The sequence below is a fragment of the Dermacentor albipictus genome, chromosome 3, assembly GCF_038994185.2.
Source record: "Dermacentor albipictus isolate Rhodes 1998 colony chromosome 3, USDA_Dalb.pri_finalv2, whole genome shotgun sequence".
NCBI lineage: Eukaryota > Metazoa > Arthropoda > Arachnida > Ixodida > Ixodidae > Dermacentor > Dermacentor albipictus.
Window position 1 is genome coordinate 133263267 of NC_091823.1, and position 19163 is coordinate 133282429.

At 46.1% G+C, this 19163-nt stretch overlaps 1 protein-coding gene across 4 annotated transcripts in view; it reads left to right on the top strand.

The window, feature by feature from the left end:
* Positions 1-15067, top strand: part of LOC135904952 (cell adhesion molecule Dscam1-like) — a 228326-nt gene extending 213259 nt beyond the window's left edge. For 3 of the 4 annotated variants that reach the window (XM_065435951.2, XM_065435952.2, XM_070536068.1), the window contains 6 exons: positions 2331-2516; positions 6540-6875; positions 8472-8645; positions 12568-12720; positions 13036-13141; positions 14581-15067. In XM_065435951.2, coding sequence (XP_065292023.2) covers positions 2331-2516; positions 6540-6875; positions 8472-8645; positions 12568-12720; positions 13036-13091 — 905 coding nt within the window. In that variant the 3' untranslated portion in view covers positions 13092-13141; positions 14581-15067. The remainder of the gene's footprint in view (positions 1-2330; positions 2517-6539; positions 6876-8471; positions 8646-12567; positions 12721-13035; positions 13142-14580) is intronic. The other variant, XM_065435953.2, reaches the window with a different exon arrangement.
* The last annotated feature ends 4096 nt before the right edge of the window (positions 15068-19163 follow it).

Here is a 19163-nt window from a genome sequence, read left to right on the forward strand (position 1 = left end):
AGAGGCTGAACATCAGGAACACCTTTCTCATGTATTAAATGCCTTGAGCTTGGCACAACTCAAGGTTAATTTTAAGAAAAGTGCATTCTTTCAAAGAAAAGTTGTGTTTCTTGGAAGAGTATTTGATGGGACTACCAAATGCACGAAACAAGAGTCCGTCGAGAGAATATCCCAACTGGTTAAACCGTATGACGTCCACTCATTGCGTGTATTTTTGGGATTAGCAGGACATTTCAGACCTTTCATAAAAGACTTTGCTATAAAAACAAGATGCCTCACGCGCCTAACGCAGAAAGAAGTTCCATTTGAATGGGATGAGGAATGTGAGAGAGTCTACCGTGATCTGGTGCACAGAATTTCTGCTGACCCTATTCTACGCATGCCAGATTTCACTTTACCCTTTGAACTGAATACCGACGCCTCACATTATGGAACAGGTGCAGTCTTGTACCAGAAATGTCCAGAAGCATCCGGCCGAGAAAAGCGACATGTAGTAGGCTACTACAGCTACACCCTCAAGCCACCTGAAGTCAACTACACCACTACTGAAAAGGAAGTTCTTGCTGTCCTTAAAGCAATTCAGTACTTCCGTACGTACCTAGAAGGTGCGAAGTTTACTTTGTTCACGGATCACCAGGCACTCACTCATCTCTTGAATATGACCCAACCTAAGGGACGTATCGCCAGATGGGTGAACTACTTGCAGCAGTTTGATTTCACCATCTCCCACAGACCTGGACCCCTTTTGACTGATGCAGATGCATTGTCTCGACTGATGATACAGGCCAATAAAGAACAATCGGAAGAAATCAATGAAGTAAAATTGTGGGAAGGCACTGAACAATTAATTTTTATGGCAGGTCGCTATCAAGTCCCGCCAACGCTGGTTCCCAAGGTGCTTTATTTGTACCACGATAGCCCAGAATCTGGAGGACACGACGGATTTTGGCGCACATACAACAAGCTAGTCAAGAGATTTACGTGGCCTCACATGAAAGAAGACGTCAATCAATACGTTCGTTCATGCCACATTTGTCAAGTCAACAAAGTGAAATACAAGCAGCCTACAGACGCCATGATAATACCTTGCCACTCGAACGTGCCTTTTGAAGTTATACACCTGGATTTTGCCGAGCTAAGTAAGAAACGAGAAGGAGTCCGAAAAACGCAAGCTTTTCTTCTGGCCATAGATGAGTGCACCAGGATGGTCGCGGCACGGGCAGGACAAGAAGATGCGAATAGTGTCATCGCCCTCCTCAAACGGGATATGTTTAGGACAACCAGAAAGATCGTATGTGACAACGGACCAGAGTTCAAGAGTGAAAAATTAGCAAGATGGGCTCGAGACCACAATATATCAATCAAATTCTGTGCACCATACCATCCCGCGGCGAATGGGCTTGCAGAGCGTGCTATACGAGATGTGAAGGATGTACGATAGTTTCCCTGGTGGATGGAAATGCTCTTTAGAAGCAGCTGTAAGACATCACAATCGCTCCTACACCAGTGGCTTGGGATGCAGCCCGCAGTTCGCTTCTTCAGGAGAGACCCCTATTCTTCAAGCGGACCTTGAACTGGGGCTGTTAGACAATCTCAAGATCGTCGAGGAAAGGAAACAAAAATCACAGGAGGAGAGGTACCGTAAACGAATGAAAAAAAAATTTTGACAAGAGACACTGCTCAGCTATCCCAGACATTCAAGTCACCGACCTCATCCTAGTTAGGAAAGGAGTAAGAGAATCCAGTGCCAAATTTTATGGTCCTTACTCTGTGACAAAGACAGCCACTCAGAAAGGAATATTGAAGACTGTGTGGTACATTGGTGAACGGGGCTCAGTTGAATGTGCTTCGATTGGAAACGTTTTCAAGTATTACCCCAGGAGGGGTTAGCAAAAGAAACCTGGAAGGGTGAAGCGGTATGAGCCTTAGAATAGAAGATGAAGAAGCGCGGGAACCGGGGGGACAGAAGAAGAGAAGAGAGAAGTGAGAAATAAATGTAGACGAGATGGACGCCAGTTCCACAGCAACGCTTTAAGTCTACTGTGTCCTTTAACTAGGAACGCTACAACGTATTTTGTCTATATTCAATCCGTGTTGCTACTGCTATTCAAAGAAACATGTCTGCTGGAACGCTAAGCTGTTTACTCAAGGTAAATGGTCTAGACATTGTGACCTGAATTACCTTAATAAAGAAGGCCGGAATGTTGACAGGATCAACAACGCTAACAATTCAGGCGGTTTTCATTCTTCCAGCGTCTGCAAATAAAAATGGTAATCCTTCCTCTTCCATATTTACTCATTTTGTTCCCGTCTCTGGTCGTTTCTGGTAGAGTACGTGCTGCACTACGGCACCGAGCTGGGCGAGTGGAACAAGCTGTCCCTGAATTCGACCAAGCAGTCGTTCGTTCTGGACGGCCTCAAGTGCGGCACCACGTATCGCCTCTACATGACCGCCTCCAACAGCATTGGCACAGGAGAGCCTGGCGCGGAAGTCATCGTGCGTACCAACGGCGCAGGTTTGTGCGTGTTTCTTTGCGGATGAAAGTATCAGTTTTACATAGTGCAGGCCGTAGAAGTATGCTGTTCTATTGTAACTTGTTCTGCCTTTGAACTTGTTCGGCCTTTGTTCTGCCTTTTCAGCGCGCCTTGTTCTGTATATTTTCCTGGAGCCTAGGCTTCTGTATGGGCTTTGTGCGCGTTCAGCCTTTAATTGAAGAAGATCCTGAATGATACTTCATTTTAACTTATGTAACAGCGCGAAGCATAAGGAAGGCACGACGATAGAGACCGAGTGAAAAGAGTGCTAGCCCAGCAAACAACCATTTTGCAATACACTTCATTCTTTTTCTTGTTTGTATCTCTCCCGAATCGTGCACGCTTTGTTATGTAGTGGTTTTTTTGGTTTACTATGGGCCGTTATTTTATAGTATTTTCTCCTGACTCTAATGCTGCCTATCGAGCCTCTCAAGCTGCTTGCGCGATTAGAATTATTCTCTACGGCCTTCTATGGTTATTGTTTGCTTCTTTTTTTTCCGCCTCCAGGCACCGATTATTGTTGGATGTATGCAGTGATTGTTGTGATAACACCATATGAGCCAAGCGGTCTGTTAAGAGGCAGGAGTAGACTCTACCTATTTAAATGTACAATTATGAAAGTGAATTAAGACTGCGAGAATCTTATACTCTTAAGAGAAAAAAAAACACATAAATGCTAGCAGCATAATAGACAACTTACGTAGGAGCTGGCGGCAAATTACTCCCTAATGATTTCTTGGATTTTACTGCCTGCTGATTTTAATTGTTTGAAAAAAGTACCCCCGCAGTTGCCCATGCTCTTGTCGCTTGTTACGTACGTAGAATCTCAAGGCATATGTACTGTGGTGTGTGCGTCCAAAGTTCGGGGGGGTGGGGGGGCAGCAAATTAGTGCAGTAGCAAATTTAATTCCGGCAGTTTGATTCAACTTCACTTGCACTGCGAGAACACTATTCACTTCTCCTATAAATATCTGAAGATGACTTCACGTTAGCTGACCTCCGATGGATTTCGTGCATCTGGAATCCCAGTATCTTTTAACCACTTCCACAATAAAAAAAAAGTGGTTGCTTATGACTTTTGTCTGTCGCATCAGCATAAAAATGGTATCGAATGATATCACTATATGTCGATAACACGCAACAATAGTAAGGAAGCAAAGATGTCATCAGAAAGGTGTATAATTAGACGTCAACAAGATGGGATGTGAGCGCCTGTGTTGCTGTCAACTCCTTGCCACACGACCAGTAATTTAACTGCCGCACCCACCACCAGACGGTACGAACTGCCCGAGTTCGTTAGTACAAATTACAAACCAAGTACAAATTGTATGCGAAGGACGAACATTTGACAAACTGGTGGAAGTTCGCCAAGCACGGAAGCACGGATGGTCTCTGTCTTCACCGGCATTCACGCTATGGTAAAGACATAGAAAGACGACTAGAAAACAACGAACTAAAATTCGACTTGTCCTAGATGCGTAATGGGCAAATGGTGCAACAGAATGTCCCCGGACTGATGCATACCGATGGCGTAGTGCTACTAGCGGACAATGCGACAGATTTACAGACACTTCAGAATATTTGTGGCAACGCAGTGAGAAGTCTAGGTCTTAAGTTAAGCAGAGGGACATCGGGAATTATGACGTTTAATGAAGAGATGAGTAATTACGTGATCATAGCCATAGCCATAGCAAGTCATAGCCATAGTCGAGCAATATGAATACCTCGGCGTGTACATAAATAAAGGAAAGACTCACTCAGACACCCGGCAAGATAATCCTAAAATAAATTTGAAGCGGAATGCACCAGTAATGAAACATAGAAAACTTGTGGGTCACAATAGTTATGAAGTGGTGCGTGGAATCTGGAAGCGAGTAATCGTGCCAGCTACAACATTAGCAAACGGCATTCTGTGCTTAAAATCGGTGATCTTGTCAGGGTTGGAAGTTAGCCAAAGTTGGTCGGCCGTTTAGCTTTGGGAGCCCATGGTAACGCAGCACATGAGGCGGTACAGGGTGACACAGGTTCGCTCTCTCTTAAAGTCAGAGAAGCGCAAGGCAAAAGTAGATTTGAAGAAAGGTTCAACAATATTGATCAACACAAATGGGCGGCTAAACTGCACAGGTATTTGTAGCTGAAAAGGGTGGACACAGACTGGAGGAAGAGCTCAAAAAAGTTGGCGATTTACGCGAATGGGTAGAAAGAATTTACAAGAAAAAATATGTACGATAACACAAAGGACATTGTTTTGCTAAGTGACGATCGAGCTTATTGTCTATGGACAAAACATACCGGAGGAAATATTTGCAACAAGATGAGGCACGTGTGTGCTGCACCAAAAATCCGGTGACCAGTCAGCACATCCCACTGGAATGCAAAGGCATTCACCCATTGAGAACCGTAGGTAATGTGCACCATCCAAAAGCGCTTGGAGTTGAAGTGGGTGGAAGTATCTGCAGGCCAGAAGTCGAAATAAGTAAGAGACGGTTGGAGTTTCGCTGGAAAGAATACTGGGAAGAAATGGATACGACTGTTTCCGTTACAGGCAGAGGTAGCGGTACAACACTATTATAAGCTACCTCCAGGGCTAGTTCGCCATGCGGCTACATACGCGCTCCACGCAGAAACGCCAAAGCGCAGCTGCACGTAATCACGGTTTCACCGGTAGTGGGGTCAGAAATATACACCGGTAGCGGTACAAAGTAGCTAGCGAAGCTTTGAGGAAGAAAAAAAATAATAAGGAAATATACACAGAAATGCTAGAATGAAATGTGAGCGATTGCACTCTGTGAAGCTGGATCACCAGCGAACCTGTGTAGCACACGACAAAGAAGTGACAGAGAATTTTTATCAAAGGCGCGAACACAGTTATTGTCTTGATCGTGGGTCATTGTGACGAAAGGTACGCAGACACCATTTATTTTATACATCCCCGTTCACTCGTGGTATACATTCGTTATATACATTGGGGTTTTCATTTCGTGATATATTGAGACAAAGAATTTGTGCCTGAAATTGCCACAGTGACAGGCAGTGGGCCAGTGCCGTCAGCGCCTACACAGAGGGAGGGGCAGTATGGGAACTAAATCACGATAAGCGGCATCATTGCCAGCTGTGGAATAAGACGACAACGATGAACGCTTGGGCACGAGCGCGTTCATGCGGCTACACCCAGGGGCGCCAACGAGCCAGCTGTGGTAGGAGACGACGGCGAACACGCGAGCAGTAGAACGAGTCATTGCTGATGATGATAATTTTTCCTCACGCAGATTTGTTGAAGGACATGAAAAATGCACGGAACCCTAGTCATAAAAAGCCTCGCTGTAAACTATGTATACTATACTCGAAGAAATCTAGCAGGCTAGGTGGCCATTTTTCACTGCCCCGTTTCAAAGGGGATGCCAGTAAACCATCATCAACATCACCATCGTAATGGAGGAGGAATTAGCGAGAGAAGAAGGAAAATTGGAAATTCGCCGGCCGTGCAAGTGCGTTCACTGCGTCACTCGAACCTTGGGAGCGTGTTTTGAAGAAGCCGTAAACACTAAGGGCTATCGGTGCCTATGACTCGCGGTAGCGTGAGAAAGCAGCAAGAAACTCGAGGCCAGGGGTGCGTTTCAGAATTTGAAATGCTGAAAGAAAAAGGTCCACTTAGTGTCAGAGCTAATCAAGAAAAGGTCGACGTGAATTAAGTTACGAAATGAGTAAATAATGAACTTTACAAAGAGACAGAGACAGAATATAGAGGTGTCATCAACGTTTATCGATCGGTTCATTTGAACCAACGCCTACGTCGGCCTTGCCTTCTCTATTGCGTACACTAGTCTGACTGTCTCTATTTTCCAATTTTGTGATCCTTCCTAGCATTCATCGGGCATTCTTTGTTCCTGTGAATTTCTATAAGTCACCGCAGATGTTTTTATTTTCTTTTCTCGACAGTGCATCTGGTCCCTATCAATAAATTTCCACGTGCCCTTTTTGTGGTTTTCCCAATCCTGGTTTAGCTCCCATATCTCCGCAAAGCGACAAGTTTGTCACCACGAACGCGACCAGTGCTGCGCTGCACCTGGCGGCTTGGATGACCGCTGGCTGTCCCATAACGAGTTTCGCCGTCCAGTATCGGCCGAGGTTCCACAAGGCGTGGCTTCAGGCTGCGGACACCCTGAGTCCGGGCACGCGTCACTACGTCATCGGCGACCTCGCGCCATCGCGCCAGTACCAGGTGCGCGTGGTGGCACACAGCGACGCCGGTGCAACGCAGGCCGATTTTCCCTTCCGTACGACGCCATTGCCTGCCAGTGGTAAGCGATCTACCAGTTCCCACGTTACACCTAGATCAGGTATCCGTATTTCAGTTCCTGTGCTCAGGTTTACTGCCACATATAACCTCGTAAAACGTAAAGAGCATTCTGCATAAAATAATAATAGTAATAATTAGAGCATGTTCAAATGAATTTATTTTTCACAAGCTTTCGGGATGAGCGCCGCGTTATTTGTATTTCACAAGCGTCGCTGCTACGAGCCCGTTTTGTTATGACGCCATTAGAGCGGCTGACTTTGCTTGGCTGGGCGGCTTTTTTACGCTTAATTTTGGAAGGTTTGCATACGCACATGTGGAGCGAACCAATCAAGAAACGAAATAAAGGAAAACAATCTAGTTGCATGGCTACTCGATGGCATTGCATGGCTACCAATCTCATTGCGTACCCGATGTACGAAGGACGCATTGATTGTCGTGCGCATTGCACGCCTAATTGATTGTCGCGCGCATTGCACGCCGGTTAGACGAGCGCTGGATTTGTTGACGTGCCCAGCGTGCCCAGTGCTTTTTTCGCCAGCTCTTGCGCACAAACCTTCGAGATCGACGTTTGCATGAAAACATAACCATTCGACACAGGGACACCGCGGTTGAGCACAACGGCCTTCGGCTTCGGCTGTACGCGAGGTGCCGTACGTATGCTGGGCCGGGAGTAACAGTTGGGCAGGGAAAAATAAAATTTTGGGGAAAGACGCTCGGGCGTCAAGAAACTGGCGTAAGTGGAGGCATGTAATGCGGAGATATGCTAGACGCTTACATTACTAAAAAAAACAGCCCTCGTTGACTTCAGTGGTAAAACGTAGTTATAGAAACATCAGCTACTGAACGAAACGCGTTGCTATGCTATTGTTCACTTGTCACCATAATGTTCTTCATCGTTGTCATCTTTTATCACTGTTTTTTATCGATCAGGCGCGCCAACTTTGTCTTCACCCGAACGAGGGTGGGCACCACCCACATTCGTTGCCCTCAACAGTCTAGCACACGACATGCCAAATTCGGCTTTTCTTAATCGTAAATTGGATGTTCTTTAACGACTTTTCACCTGTTAACAATCCTACGTATTCCTGGCTCTAAGCATTAAGCCTGTTACTTTCCGTTCCGCTGGTCGTAGCGCTGTCCTTGCATGTTTGTCAAGATTTTCGTTGTAAGCTGAATGCTACTAAGTCGTTCACTAGACCATATATTCCTTTTAATCTGCGTACCCTAACTAAATTGAATGGAATCATTGCTCAGTGAACCAGAACATTTATATAGCAGTTTACTTATAGTTTATCTTGGCCATACATTCAAATTGGCAATTTTAGGCACAGCATACTACATACGGGTGATAAAATTGTAGGTTAATGAGCGACTTGGCTTTACCGTGAACCTAATTTGATTCATAGTCATGGCTTGCGTTGCCAACATATAGGCCGAGTGATACCGTCGTTTCCCAAAGCTCGTCAAGAAAATGCCCTTTAAGCAAAAATACGTTCTTTCTACTCTAAGAGAGGAGCAAGAGAGCTCAGGTAAAAGTGGCCTAATTGATAGATAAGCAACATTCTGATTAACTTGTCAGCTATCGGGACATGTACCGGTGTTTTTAGGTAACTGTTCAATTGTGTGCTCTGCACAGTGTCGACGCAGACTCCAACTGCAATCAAGGACCAGTCGGCGGTGCCATTTCACCTGAATGCATCCATGGTGGCTCCGCTGGCGGTGTGTGCCATTTTAATGCCCATTGCCGTCCTACTAATCCACATCTACTTCAAGAGGCATCGGTCGCGCAGGAATAGAGCCATCGAACATGGTGAGCAAGTTGACCATATATATATATATATATATATATAAATATATATATATATATATATATATATATATATATATATATATATATATATATATATATATATATATATATATATATATATATATATATATAATCTACCTTGTTGTTTTTGTATGAAAGCTATGAGATAGGGGGCATGAAATTCGACCAGACCAGTGTCTTGTTTCATCCTTTTTCTACTTTGAGGTTAAGAGGACCGGTGAATAGAAAAAGGAAAATAGGGAGAGAGAAAACACTGCGTACCCGCGGGAAGACATACCGAAGGACAACAAAGCGGTCATATAGCCCAGTGCACTTCGACAACTGCACCAGTACGCGAATGGCTTTTGCGCCAGCGATCAATGGGGTGAAGGTTCGAGCATCTTGGACGCCGACAAGAGTCTGCAGCTAGCTTAAAGTGGTTTGGAGAGACGGCATTGGGCGTCACACCCAGGACAGGCATACACAACAGGTTGTCAATTGCGTCCGTGTGCCTACAACATATGTTGTATTAACCAAAAGCGATCGCGACTTTTCGCAATTTCGGTGATTATCCATCTGTAAACTACAAGGTATTGTTGTAAATAAAATAACACATGCTAAGCAAGTGTGTGTGAGATAAAAAAAAGCAACAGATATGCTAAAGTTTAACAATTCCATTTTAGCGTTTCACACTGGAGGCACTTGTGCGCATGCTTGCTCTCCACCTAAGGCTGTCTGGCCCCAAACTAGGCTCCCCTTGTTTGCAACTGTTGCGCCGTCTAGGGAGCGGTTTGACACCTTTACCTCGTGAGACTTGTTGTACAATATATAGCACATTACGTTTAGCCCTTACGTTTCTTAAAATAACTGAAAAACAGTTCCTAAAATAGTCATCATGTACTCAAATCCGTATGTATGCAGAACTACATTCCAGTGGTATTAGCACATTTTTCCTATGGGCTTCTCTGAAAAGCGACACTTTACCTTCATCTACACCGTGGCATTCTCGGAGGAGAAAAAAAGGCAGCAATAAAATGTGTTTGGAATTGCGCTAGTTCAAATGAAAATGTGGGTTGTAGAATCAAAATGCCAACCTACGATGTGATCTTACTCCTTAATTCCTCTGTTTATGCAAATCTGAGTTCTCTTTAGCCCTCCTCATTTTACCAGTCAGCGAAAATAACCAACTTTAACTGGCGCGATTTCCCTCAGCTTTATTCTGGTGTGAGGAGGCTGAGAAATACGGGCGCTGAATAAAAAAGACACAGTTTCGCGCTAAATGCGAAGCATTTACTGAGATAGCAAATTATCACACAGCCATACGCAGTAAGGGTAGTACTTTAATCAGCGGTATCAACTTGTAACATGTCCGCTTGCCAACTAAATTGATAAGCATGGTGCAAGCGCGCAGAGCAAGCATGAGCATATCACACTAGATGACTGCGGACAATCACTGTCAAAACTGTGGCGTGAGGAAACGCGGCAGCAAGAGCGAGCGAAGTGACATTCGCGCTTTCTATTGCTTCAACGCAGAGCGAGCGCCGTGGACACACAGCACATACAATTCTGCGAGGCCCCGACGTACCTATAGATAATGCCCCCAACGTAGATCGCTCTTTAGATACGAGCGCACGACCACGCACACTCGCCTGGTGCGCAGTTGCAGTCGAAGAAAACGCTGCCTCCTTCCTCCCCTCTCCCCGAAGAATCGCAACGGTGGGGGCCTCGCGAGCGAGAGAAGACGGCGCGCTTCCTCTTCGAATTCGACCCTTCCGCGTAGGCGAGATTAAGCCGCTATTGTCGGCTCCCCTGGCACGCTTTCACTCACTCACGAGATTCATTCGCACCGGTGACTGACAGCGGTCGCGCGACCAAGCCTGTCGCAAAGCTACCAGTCACAAAACAACCAGTCACAAAACAACCAGTCACAAAACAACCAGTCACAAAACAACCAGTCACAAAACAACCAGTCGCAAAACAACCAGTCGCAAAAAGTCACAAATGGTTGCTTTTCTGGAAAAGCGACTATTCTGGGAAATTCGTTCGCTGCTCGATTTTTCAGTCTCGTGACTGTGGTCGCAAAACCTTTAAACCCATCAGCGGCGCGCCGAAATTTATGTTAGTTTGTGTCTTCATCCGTGTTTTCCAGGGTCGCACCCAATACTTAGGCTAAGCCACCATGACAGACTGCAGCAATGTAATTACAAGGTCCACGCCAAAATGGCAGATCACAGGAATATAATTGGTGTCTTGCTTCGTGATGCTGCGGCGCAGCAGTTCGAGCGGTGATTCGAATGTACGTGGTAGCATTCGCAGAAAACTAAACAACAGCAAAAGAAAGCGCAAAAATTATGCTCCGGTTCACACGCAACGCGAACTAGAAATTGCAACTTTCGATGTTCCTCCTCGTCACGCGCGCGGAGTTTCAGCAGGGGGTGGCTTGCTTGGCCGGCCACTTATCGCGAACGGCGGCAAAGGCGCACACACGGGCGCTTTTTCATCGGAAGCTTCCGCGCTGTCACAGCTGACACCACGCACGGCAACAGCACATCAGCACAGTGACGACACCTTCCTCTTTGCTCGTATCAAAATCCGTGGCTGTAGCCTTAACGCGAAGCCAGCGAAGTGCGTTTGTATTGCTAGACCCCTAGAGTTCTCGCTGAGAACAATAATCTGCGGGATTGCAAATTGCAGGACGAGCTCGCCCGAGCTGGCCGGTGTGAGCATCGGTCGCGTTCAGTCGCTTTTTAGTCGCCAGTCGCAAATGGTCACGCGACTTTCTGAAGTTGAAGGTGTGATTGAGCCTATAGAGCGTAGGGCGTTCGGCAACGGTGTTATCGCACTTGGACTTGTTTGAGATCGGCATAGAAATTCGTCAGGAACGTGCTCGCAACGCCGTAGCCTGACGAGTTCCATCCCCGCCAGCGAGCACTAATCGGTCCAGCGAAACGGCAGAGAATGCAACTAGGGATGTTTTGTTTACTCCCTTTGGAGGCCGCCTGACGCGGCAGGCCGCAACTTTTTTTCTTTCTTTTTATCCAGCAGTTGCGGTAGGATAATTCTGAAAGGAAGTGGCGATGTGTTCGCCAGTGAAGTATTTTTTGATGAACCTACTGGGTGAGATGCCTTTTGCGGTAATTTATTTAACTTCGTAAGAAATAAAACGTAATGAATTAAAATAATGGCACCAGTGTATCTCGTTTACGTGTGAGATAAGCTAAAAAACAAAAAAGGCAATGACAATTACGATACTCCCTAAGGCAAACTCTAAGCCCAGCTCTATACGTGTTCTCATTTCATATTTGTAGCTGGCACGGACAGTCTGTCTCATGCGGCACGTTTAAACGAAGCGAAGTCTGGCACGACTGCCTGGCTAATCGGGAGATCGCGAGAGGCAGCGTGAAGGTGTAAACTCGGCCGCATTGCACAGCAGCTGTCGCAGACAGATCTCTGCTCATGCAGCCCTTTGTTTCCATATATGGTGCACCGTGAACGCCCTCGCCGCATCCCTTATTGATGGCGTCATCGGGGAACAGACGACGGTGCGCTAGTCTGGTGCGCTACTATATATATATATATATATATATATATATATATATATATATATATATATATATATATATATATATATATATATATATGCAATTTTTTGTATTCTGCCGGTGCACTTAATCTGTTTAGTGATGGTATTATAGTTCTACTTATACTTTTGCAAATAGTCATAATGCTCACCATCTACTTTTAATAACAATGTGCCCTTTAATGAATAACACATCCTTAAAAATGTGGTTTGTTCCATGGATGTGTGATGACAACAATTTCTGCACACCACGGGCCAACTTCCCTGGGGCCTATTGTATGTTGCGCAGTGCAGTTTTAACGAATAAATAAGTAACCCTACTTGTTTTCTCCATCTGCGCAGAGAGTCCCGACCCGAGCAAACAGTATTTCCAAGACGCCGTGATCCTGTCCGTGTTCAACCAGAAGGAACCGGCCCTGAAGAACAGCGTAGCAGGCTCGACGTACTACGCTTCGATGTCAAATAAGACACTGCCATTAGCCATCAAGAATTCCAGTGAGTTACAGCTAATGTACCACCTGTAACGCCTGGTGTTTTACCAAGAAAAAATGAATGAATAAACAGCGAGTACAGCATAGCTCACTAACTTAGTTTGTAGCAAGCATTCGTAATAACAGCTTATTTTGATAGTTCTATGTAAGCGATAATAAATCCCCGAGGGAAACTGCATTTCAATACTTACAAATCTTGATATGGTACTTACGTGTGATGCGGATAATTTTATGTTTATGCAAAACTCGGAGACGAGATATACAAAAAAAGAAGAGTTCAACGTAGTGTTTACCAGTGATCACGCTTCCCCCAATGCAGGGAGGTCAATAGATCAAGAAAAGTGGGACGCACTTGCTGTGGCCGAGGCGCTGTGAAAAAGCCAACCGATGGGCCAGAAGTTGACCGTTGATGGATGACTCACTGGGTAAATTTGTATTGTCAAAAAAAGTATATCTAGAAGATGCGTATGAGGTGGATATCGGATGGAGATAATTAGCCACCGTAACTGTTATTTCAGCTAGCAGCAAGAGTGCCGGTATAGTGCAAGGATTCTTTTCGCTCGATTCAATTTCTTTCTTGGCATCCACCTTTGACGGTCAGTCCATCCCAGCGATAAAGTGGAAGGACTGCCGTTCGGATCACCGATAAAGAGCGTGTAGCGGCGGGACTATCGCCTTCGGAGCCGGTAAAGAGGAGGACGGCTCACTTGCATGTCGCGCGAGGAAAGAACACTTTAGCGCACACGACCTGGGTGGCCACCGTATGAAAAACCGTGGCTATGGCGGCTAACTCTCCTCGCTGCCTCCCACAAATTGGTGACTCGTACGAATGAGCCCAGCCCGTCAGCGAAGCAACTCTACCGAGGCGCGAGTGACGTGGCCTCAAGCGGTCCGGCAGACGTCCCATGGTTGTAGGCTGCTTGGGAATTCTACATGGACGTGCTGGATGTCTCGTTTATCCAACTGGATAACCACTTGCGTCTCAACGAGGTTCCAGGCCCCGGCTGCGTTCCAGGCTCCGGCTGCCACCCCCGTAGCCCAGATTTCTAAGAGGATTTGCGGGCAGCCGTCCTCGCTCACTACGCTACCTCGAGCGCTCAGCGACAACAGCTCTCGACATTTGAACCATCACGTCATTCCGCGCCTTGTCGCCCCATATTGCCAGCGTTCACTCATGCCGGTTGTCAGCACGCGCCGGCCCAAGCATCAAAACTCTACGCTGCCGAACCTTAGCGATAGTCGCACCACTACAAGCGAAAAGGAGTCGCATTGAAATAAAGTCGTTGCATTATCATATCCATGATTCATTGATAAGGCTCATAACGCTCCGATTTTAGAAATCAGGCAGGTTTCGTTTCCTTGCATATCCGAGGGTAATACTAATGGTTTTATTTTGCAACTTAGTCTCTCAACTAAATTTATATATTTTTTTTCATCTTTTCTTCACACATTTGAATACGAGGTTTTCAGATTGCAAATAACGCGCGATCTCAACCTGTATATATTTCGAAATCTAGGATATTCCTAGCCTGCGCGATGCCTCAGGTACCTCTTTTTAATCTTTAACAGTATAAATCTATAGTACTACATTACAAATTTTGTATGTTTGGTGGTTCTGACGGGTTTCAAGTAGTCTTTGAATAACTTATTCGCAGCTGTAGATGTAGTAGACGTGGGGTTCAAATAGCTATCTTCAAATTTATTGGTAACAATCCCTGCGTTGAGGATTCAGAACATGCACAAGCATTATTGAGCACAGTAAGAACTTGAAATGCGAGTGAACGTAATTCCGCTCTTTTTTTAGCGCACTGGGGCATACATTAATTCCAGGACATGGTGTCTAATTTCCTTTTTATTCCCCTAGGAGAACCTCGTCAGGCAGCTGCCGCGCTCATCACTGGTGGCAGAACTCCCGCACTAGACAGCGCATCGACTAGGCGTCGTAGCCCGAGGATCGTGCCAAGCATGATGGGCAACTATTGCCAGACTCTTCATTTCTGCCAAGAGAATGAGAACTGCTCTTGTGCTACTTTGGCCGCAAAAATTAAGACTTCACCCGGTGGTCCTCCATCTGTGGTGGGCGGTATAAGGGACCTACCTTGAAGGGAATGGTGAGAGTGGCTGTGGTGGTGATGAACAATCATTCTACGCAGTATCGACTGTGTTATGGACAAGCAACGTACCGAAAGAAGGAAAGACCGACCTTCGTTTGCAGTGTTCTGATGAAGTGTTGATTCACTCGTTTATATGCCCACTATCGGGAAAGTGACAGTTGTGCCTTCTCTATGCTCTGTTTGAAGCCATTAAAGAGAGCATCATTGTTCAATAAAGATGGAGTAGTATTTTTACAATAGCATTCAGTTTATGACGGATGAAGCGACTGCCGAAAATAATCTTGAAATTTTCGCTTTAGGGCGAATAGTACTCTTGATAAACCAACTTATTCCTTCTGAAGAGTATGGGAGCAGTGACAAAGGTATTGCTGTGTTTGCTGTTAAACTGCCTACTGTTTTAAACGTTTCTGATAGATCAGGTTCCTCTCTTCGAGGATCTTCGTAAGAAATTGTCAGTATTCAAACCACGTGACATTTTGGCGCTTGCAACCGTGCGCCGAGCCTATCCCTCATCAGGGCCGACGACATTTCGTTTCCGCGTGCCACCGCCCAAGATGCTGACGCACTGGGAGGCGGAAGCCTAGAGCCGCGGCCGCTCACTTCATCACGGACCACGCGCACGATTCTTTCGCACTAACCACAATTGAGAGCGCTGAAATACGATAGCGCATGAGCGAAGTCACGTGATTTTATTTCGTATTTCGTGGGCTTTCTTTAAACTCCGAAAAAAATCAGCACGCAGTATGTTCGTTGCCGCAAAAAAAAAAAAAACTGGGTTGGTCGTTTCCGAACCCCCTCTACAATGCAAAGAAACGCACTAGGCCCTAAAAAGAGTATTAGAAAGTTCGCATAATTTTTCTTAGTTAATTAACTAAGTTTACGGAGTATAAATAATACTTTGAGGAGCGCCACATGGCGGCAAACCATAGGCTGCTGGTTTCATTCAGCTGCGGCTGACCACTTCATTTAAAAGCTTCGCACGGATTACGTGCGAAGCGCGTGGCTGACGCGTGGACCCGATTCGCAGCGGCCGCCGCTGACAAACCTTCACTCATGCAGTGCTTTGTTTCATCGCAGACGACGCGCGCTAACTCTGGCGCCATGTAGTAACCCTCACGGCCACAGAGCCCGTCTTGCGCGGCACTAGGCTGCACCAATGAAGGAAGCGACTGTTCGTCGTGGGAAAAGGGTGCCACGAGTGTCCGCGGCGACAACGCCCAAGGGAGCCTCACATGGAGCCTTACTCGCAGCCGCTCCCCGTCGCCTCTTACAGCAGCAGTGATTCCCGTCACACACGCTGGAGCGCGGAATGACATCAGTGTCTGTACATAGAGAAAGAAATTCAAAGAGAGAGGACATTCGGCATAACTGGCAAAGGAAAGACGTAAACACCTAATGTTCGCCCCATCCGTTAGCTGACGCGAGCACTGCGCATGTGAAGTTCGCCTACCCGAAAATTCATCCCTTTACTTCGTTCTTTTTCTTTCTTTTTTGATGTGGCCTGCTTTGCTGGGCTACCGGCGTATTCTTGCGTTGGTGCTGCACTTTGACACGGCACCAGTGCACTATTGGACTGCGGCGAGGTAAGAAATTTTGTTTCACAATCTCCGCAGCATTTAAAGAAATTTAAGTAGGTGGCACGGCAATGATGGAGGTGTGACGCAGTTAGCAAAAGAAAAAAAAAGCAGGTGGCCCGTGAGGCGCAGTTACTTTTACGTGTTCTGAGTCTTCCTGGGACAAGTTCCTGACGCTTCCTCTCACCCTCAACATTATCGTAATTAATTTCGTTACTTTTTAGGACACCTTTGAGGGATCCTCGCCGCTCCCGGCTTTTTGTGACGCAGTTAGTTTTGCGTGTGCTGAATATTATAGGGGCAAATGCGTGACGCTTTCTCTGACCCCAAATTATTGTTATTAATTTCGCTAATTTTTGGATGCTTTTGAGGTACGCTCGCCGCGCCTGGTCTTGCGACGCAGTTAGTAAAACGCTGCTTGGCCTTGGGGACAAAGTTTGGCGTCTATTGAATGTTATAAATAAAGGGACAATAAGAGATCCACGCATCGGCCCTCCCATCTGTTAACCGCCTGGATAGCTCAGATGGTAGAGTGGCCGCCCGGAAAGGCGATGGTCCTGGGTTCGGGTCCCAGACTAGGACGAATTTTTCTTCACCTGCGCGGCTCTTCTTTCGAGGAGCCCGTATGGGTTCCCTTTGTAGCAGTTGCTACGATTGGGTGGAACTCTCATTTCCCTTTATTAACTAATTATCGCCTCCTAGCGGATTTCGACAGATCTATTACGCTAAACTCGCACTGAATTTTAGAGGGACAAGTTTGTGACGCGCCCGTATACTTAGATTTAGGTGCACGGTAAAGAACCCCAGATGGTCAAAAATTTCCGGAGTCGTTCACTACGGCGTGTTCCATATACAGAAATTCGGTTTGGAACGTAAAACCCCTTAATTTAATTTAATCTATAAAGTTAGTGACGCTTTTAGAGGGAAGCTCTTCGGTGCCCGGTCCTGCGGCAAGCGTTGGCTTCGACGCAACCGAGCGAAGGAGCACCACAGCCAAGGATGAAAGAGCGAACGCGAAGCGGGAGATGAAAGACGCGAGCTGCGAACGGCGGAGACCAATGAGAGCGGCCTTTTCCGTGACGCCCGCGTTGGAAACTGGTATCATGCAGACCCGCCTGACCGCTCGGTGCTTACTCGTATCCGGTATCAGCCGGACCGCTCGTTCCGTGCTATCACTTGCTCGCGTCAGCATTAAAGAATTAAATTATGCAGTGTACTTGCCAAACCACGTTGCGATTATAAGGTACGCCATAGTGGGGTCTCCGGAGTAAATTGGACCACCTTGGATTCTTTACCGTGCACCTAAATATAAGTACACGGGTGTTTTTGCATTTTGCCCCCATCGAATTGCGGCCACCGTGGTCGGGGTTCGATCCCGCGGTCTCGTGCTAGCAGCCCAACACCATAGCGACTAAGCGACCACGGTGGGTGGCGTCAGCCCTCGCTCGCGCTTGTTGTGTTTGCTTGGTTTGGTCTCGTTCGCGCTTGTTTTGGCTGTCAGGGTTTGTGGATATTCGTGTTTTCCCTCTAATAATGATGAAACTAATTCGAGACGTCATGATGAAAAGGTTTTCGGAAAAAGTGCGCCGTGTCGGAATCTGTAGGACAAGACGGACCTTGGTTACAGCGACGTGGAGGCGACACCCAGTACCTTTTCTCCTTTGCTTTGTAACCGGCGACGCCACTGCAGAAGAGAGCACACCAACATGATTATAATCAGTGGCAAGGATGTCGTCGTCTTCGTAATACATGACTCGCGTTAAGTGGAAACTTTAGCTCGCGGCCAACTCCGAGTCGGTCTATTCAAATACATGTAAAATGCAAAAAACGTTTTTCTGAGATAACCCCTGGACTGATTTAATGAAATTTGTTGCATTTAGGAGAGAGCTTTAAAGTCTAGTGACTGCTGGAAGCAGAATTTCTATTTGAGGCCTCAATTTTTTTAAACGGACTTCTAAGAATTCGAAAGTTTGAAAAATATAGAAATACGATGTTCACAAATAAATATCTCTGCATCAAGAACAGATATCACGGTTCTGGAAACGGCGTCTATTAGATCATCCAAAGCGGACAGATTCTGCACGTAAATTTATATCTTATGTGAATTTGTTACGTTGTGTACGAGGGCTCTGCAAAAGATGTATTTACATATTACTAACTTTTTTTAGATCCATGTATGACACATCACTTTTGTCCGCTTTATATGTACTATTAGATGAAATTAACATAATTGTGAGGTCATTTTTGATTGCTGAGTTACAGAGTAGTAAACTTGATAGTTTCGTTTTTGAAAATTTACGGTATTTGCCAATTTTTAATGAAAAATTGACGACGCAAATCGAAAATTCGAAACCAACAGTCACTAGATCGTAAGTATTTCTTTTGAATGCAAGAAACCTCGTCAACTTTAGCGCTGTGGTTGCCGAGAAAAAATGAATTCTCCTTTTACATGTATTTAGATATGAGCAACGGAGCTAAAGCTTCCTCTTAAGAACGAAGGACGTAAACACAACGCGGACCTGTCAGCAGAGGAAGCAAAACGCACTCAACATATCGAACCTACAAAGCAGAGGCGAGATTTTTATGCTGTCACGTGACCACCGCAGTGGCTCAGCGCCAGTTGGTGCGGGCGCTCTGCTGCAGCAGCGTTTTCGTGGTGGCGGCGCGCTGCGCGCGTTTTACCGCTAGTGTGCATGGGGTGTTCTGCGGCGACGATCGCTCTGAGATAGCGCCAGAGTAGCGTGCGTCGTCTATTCACC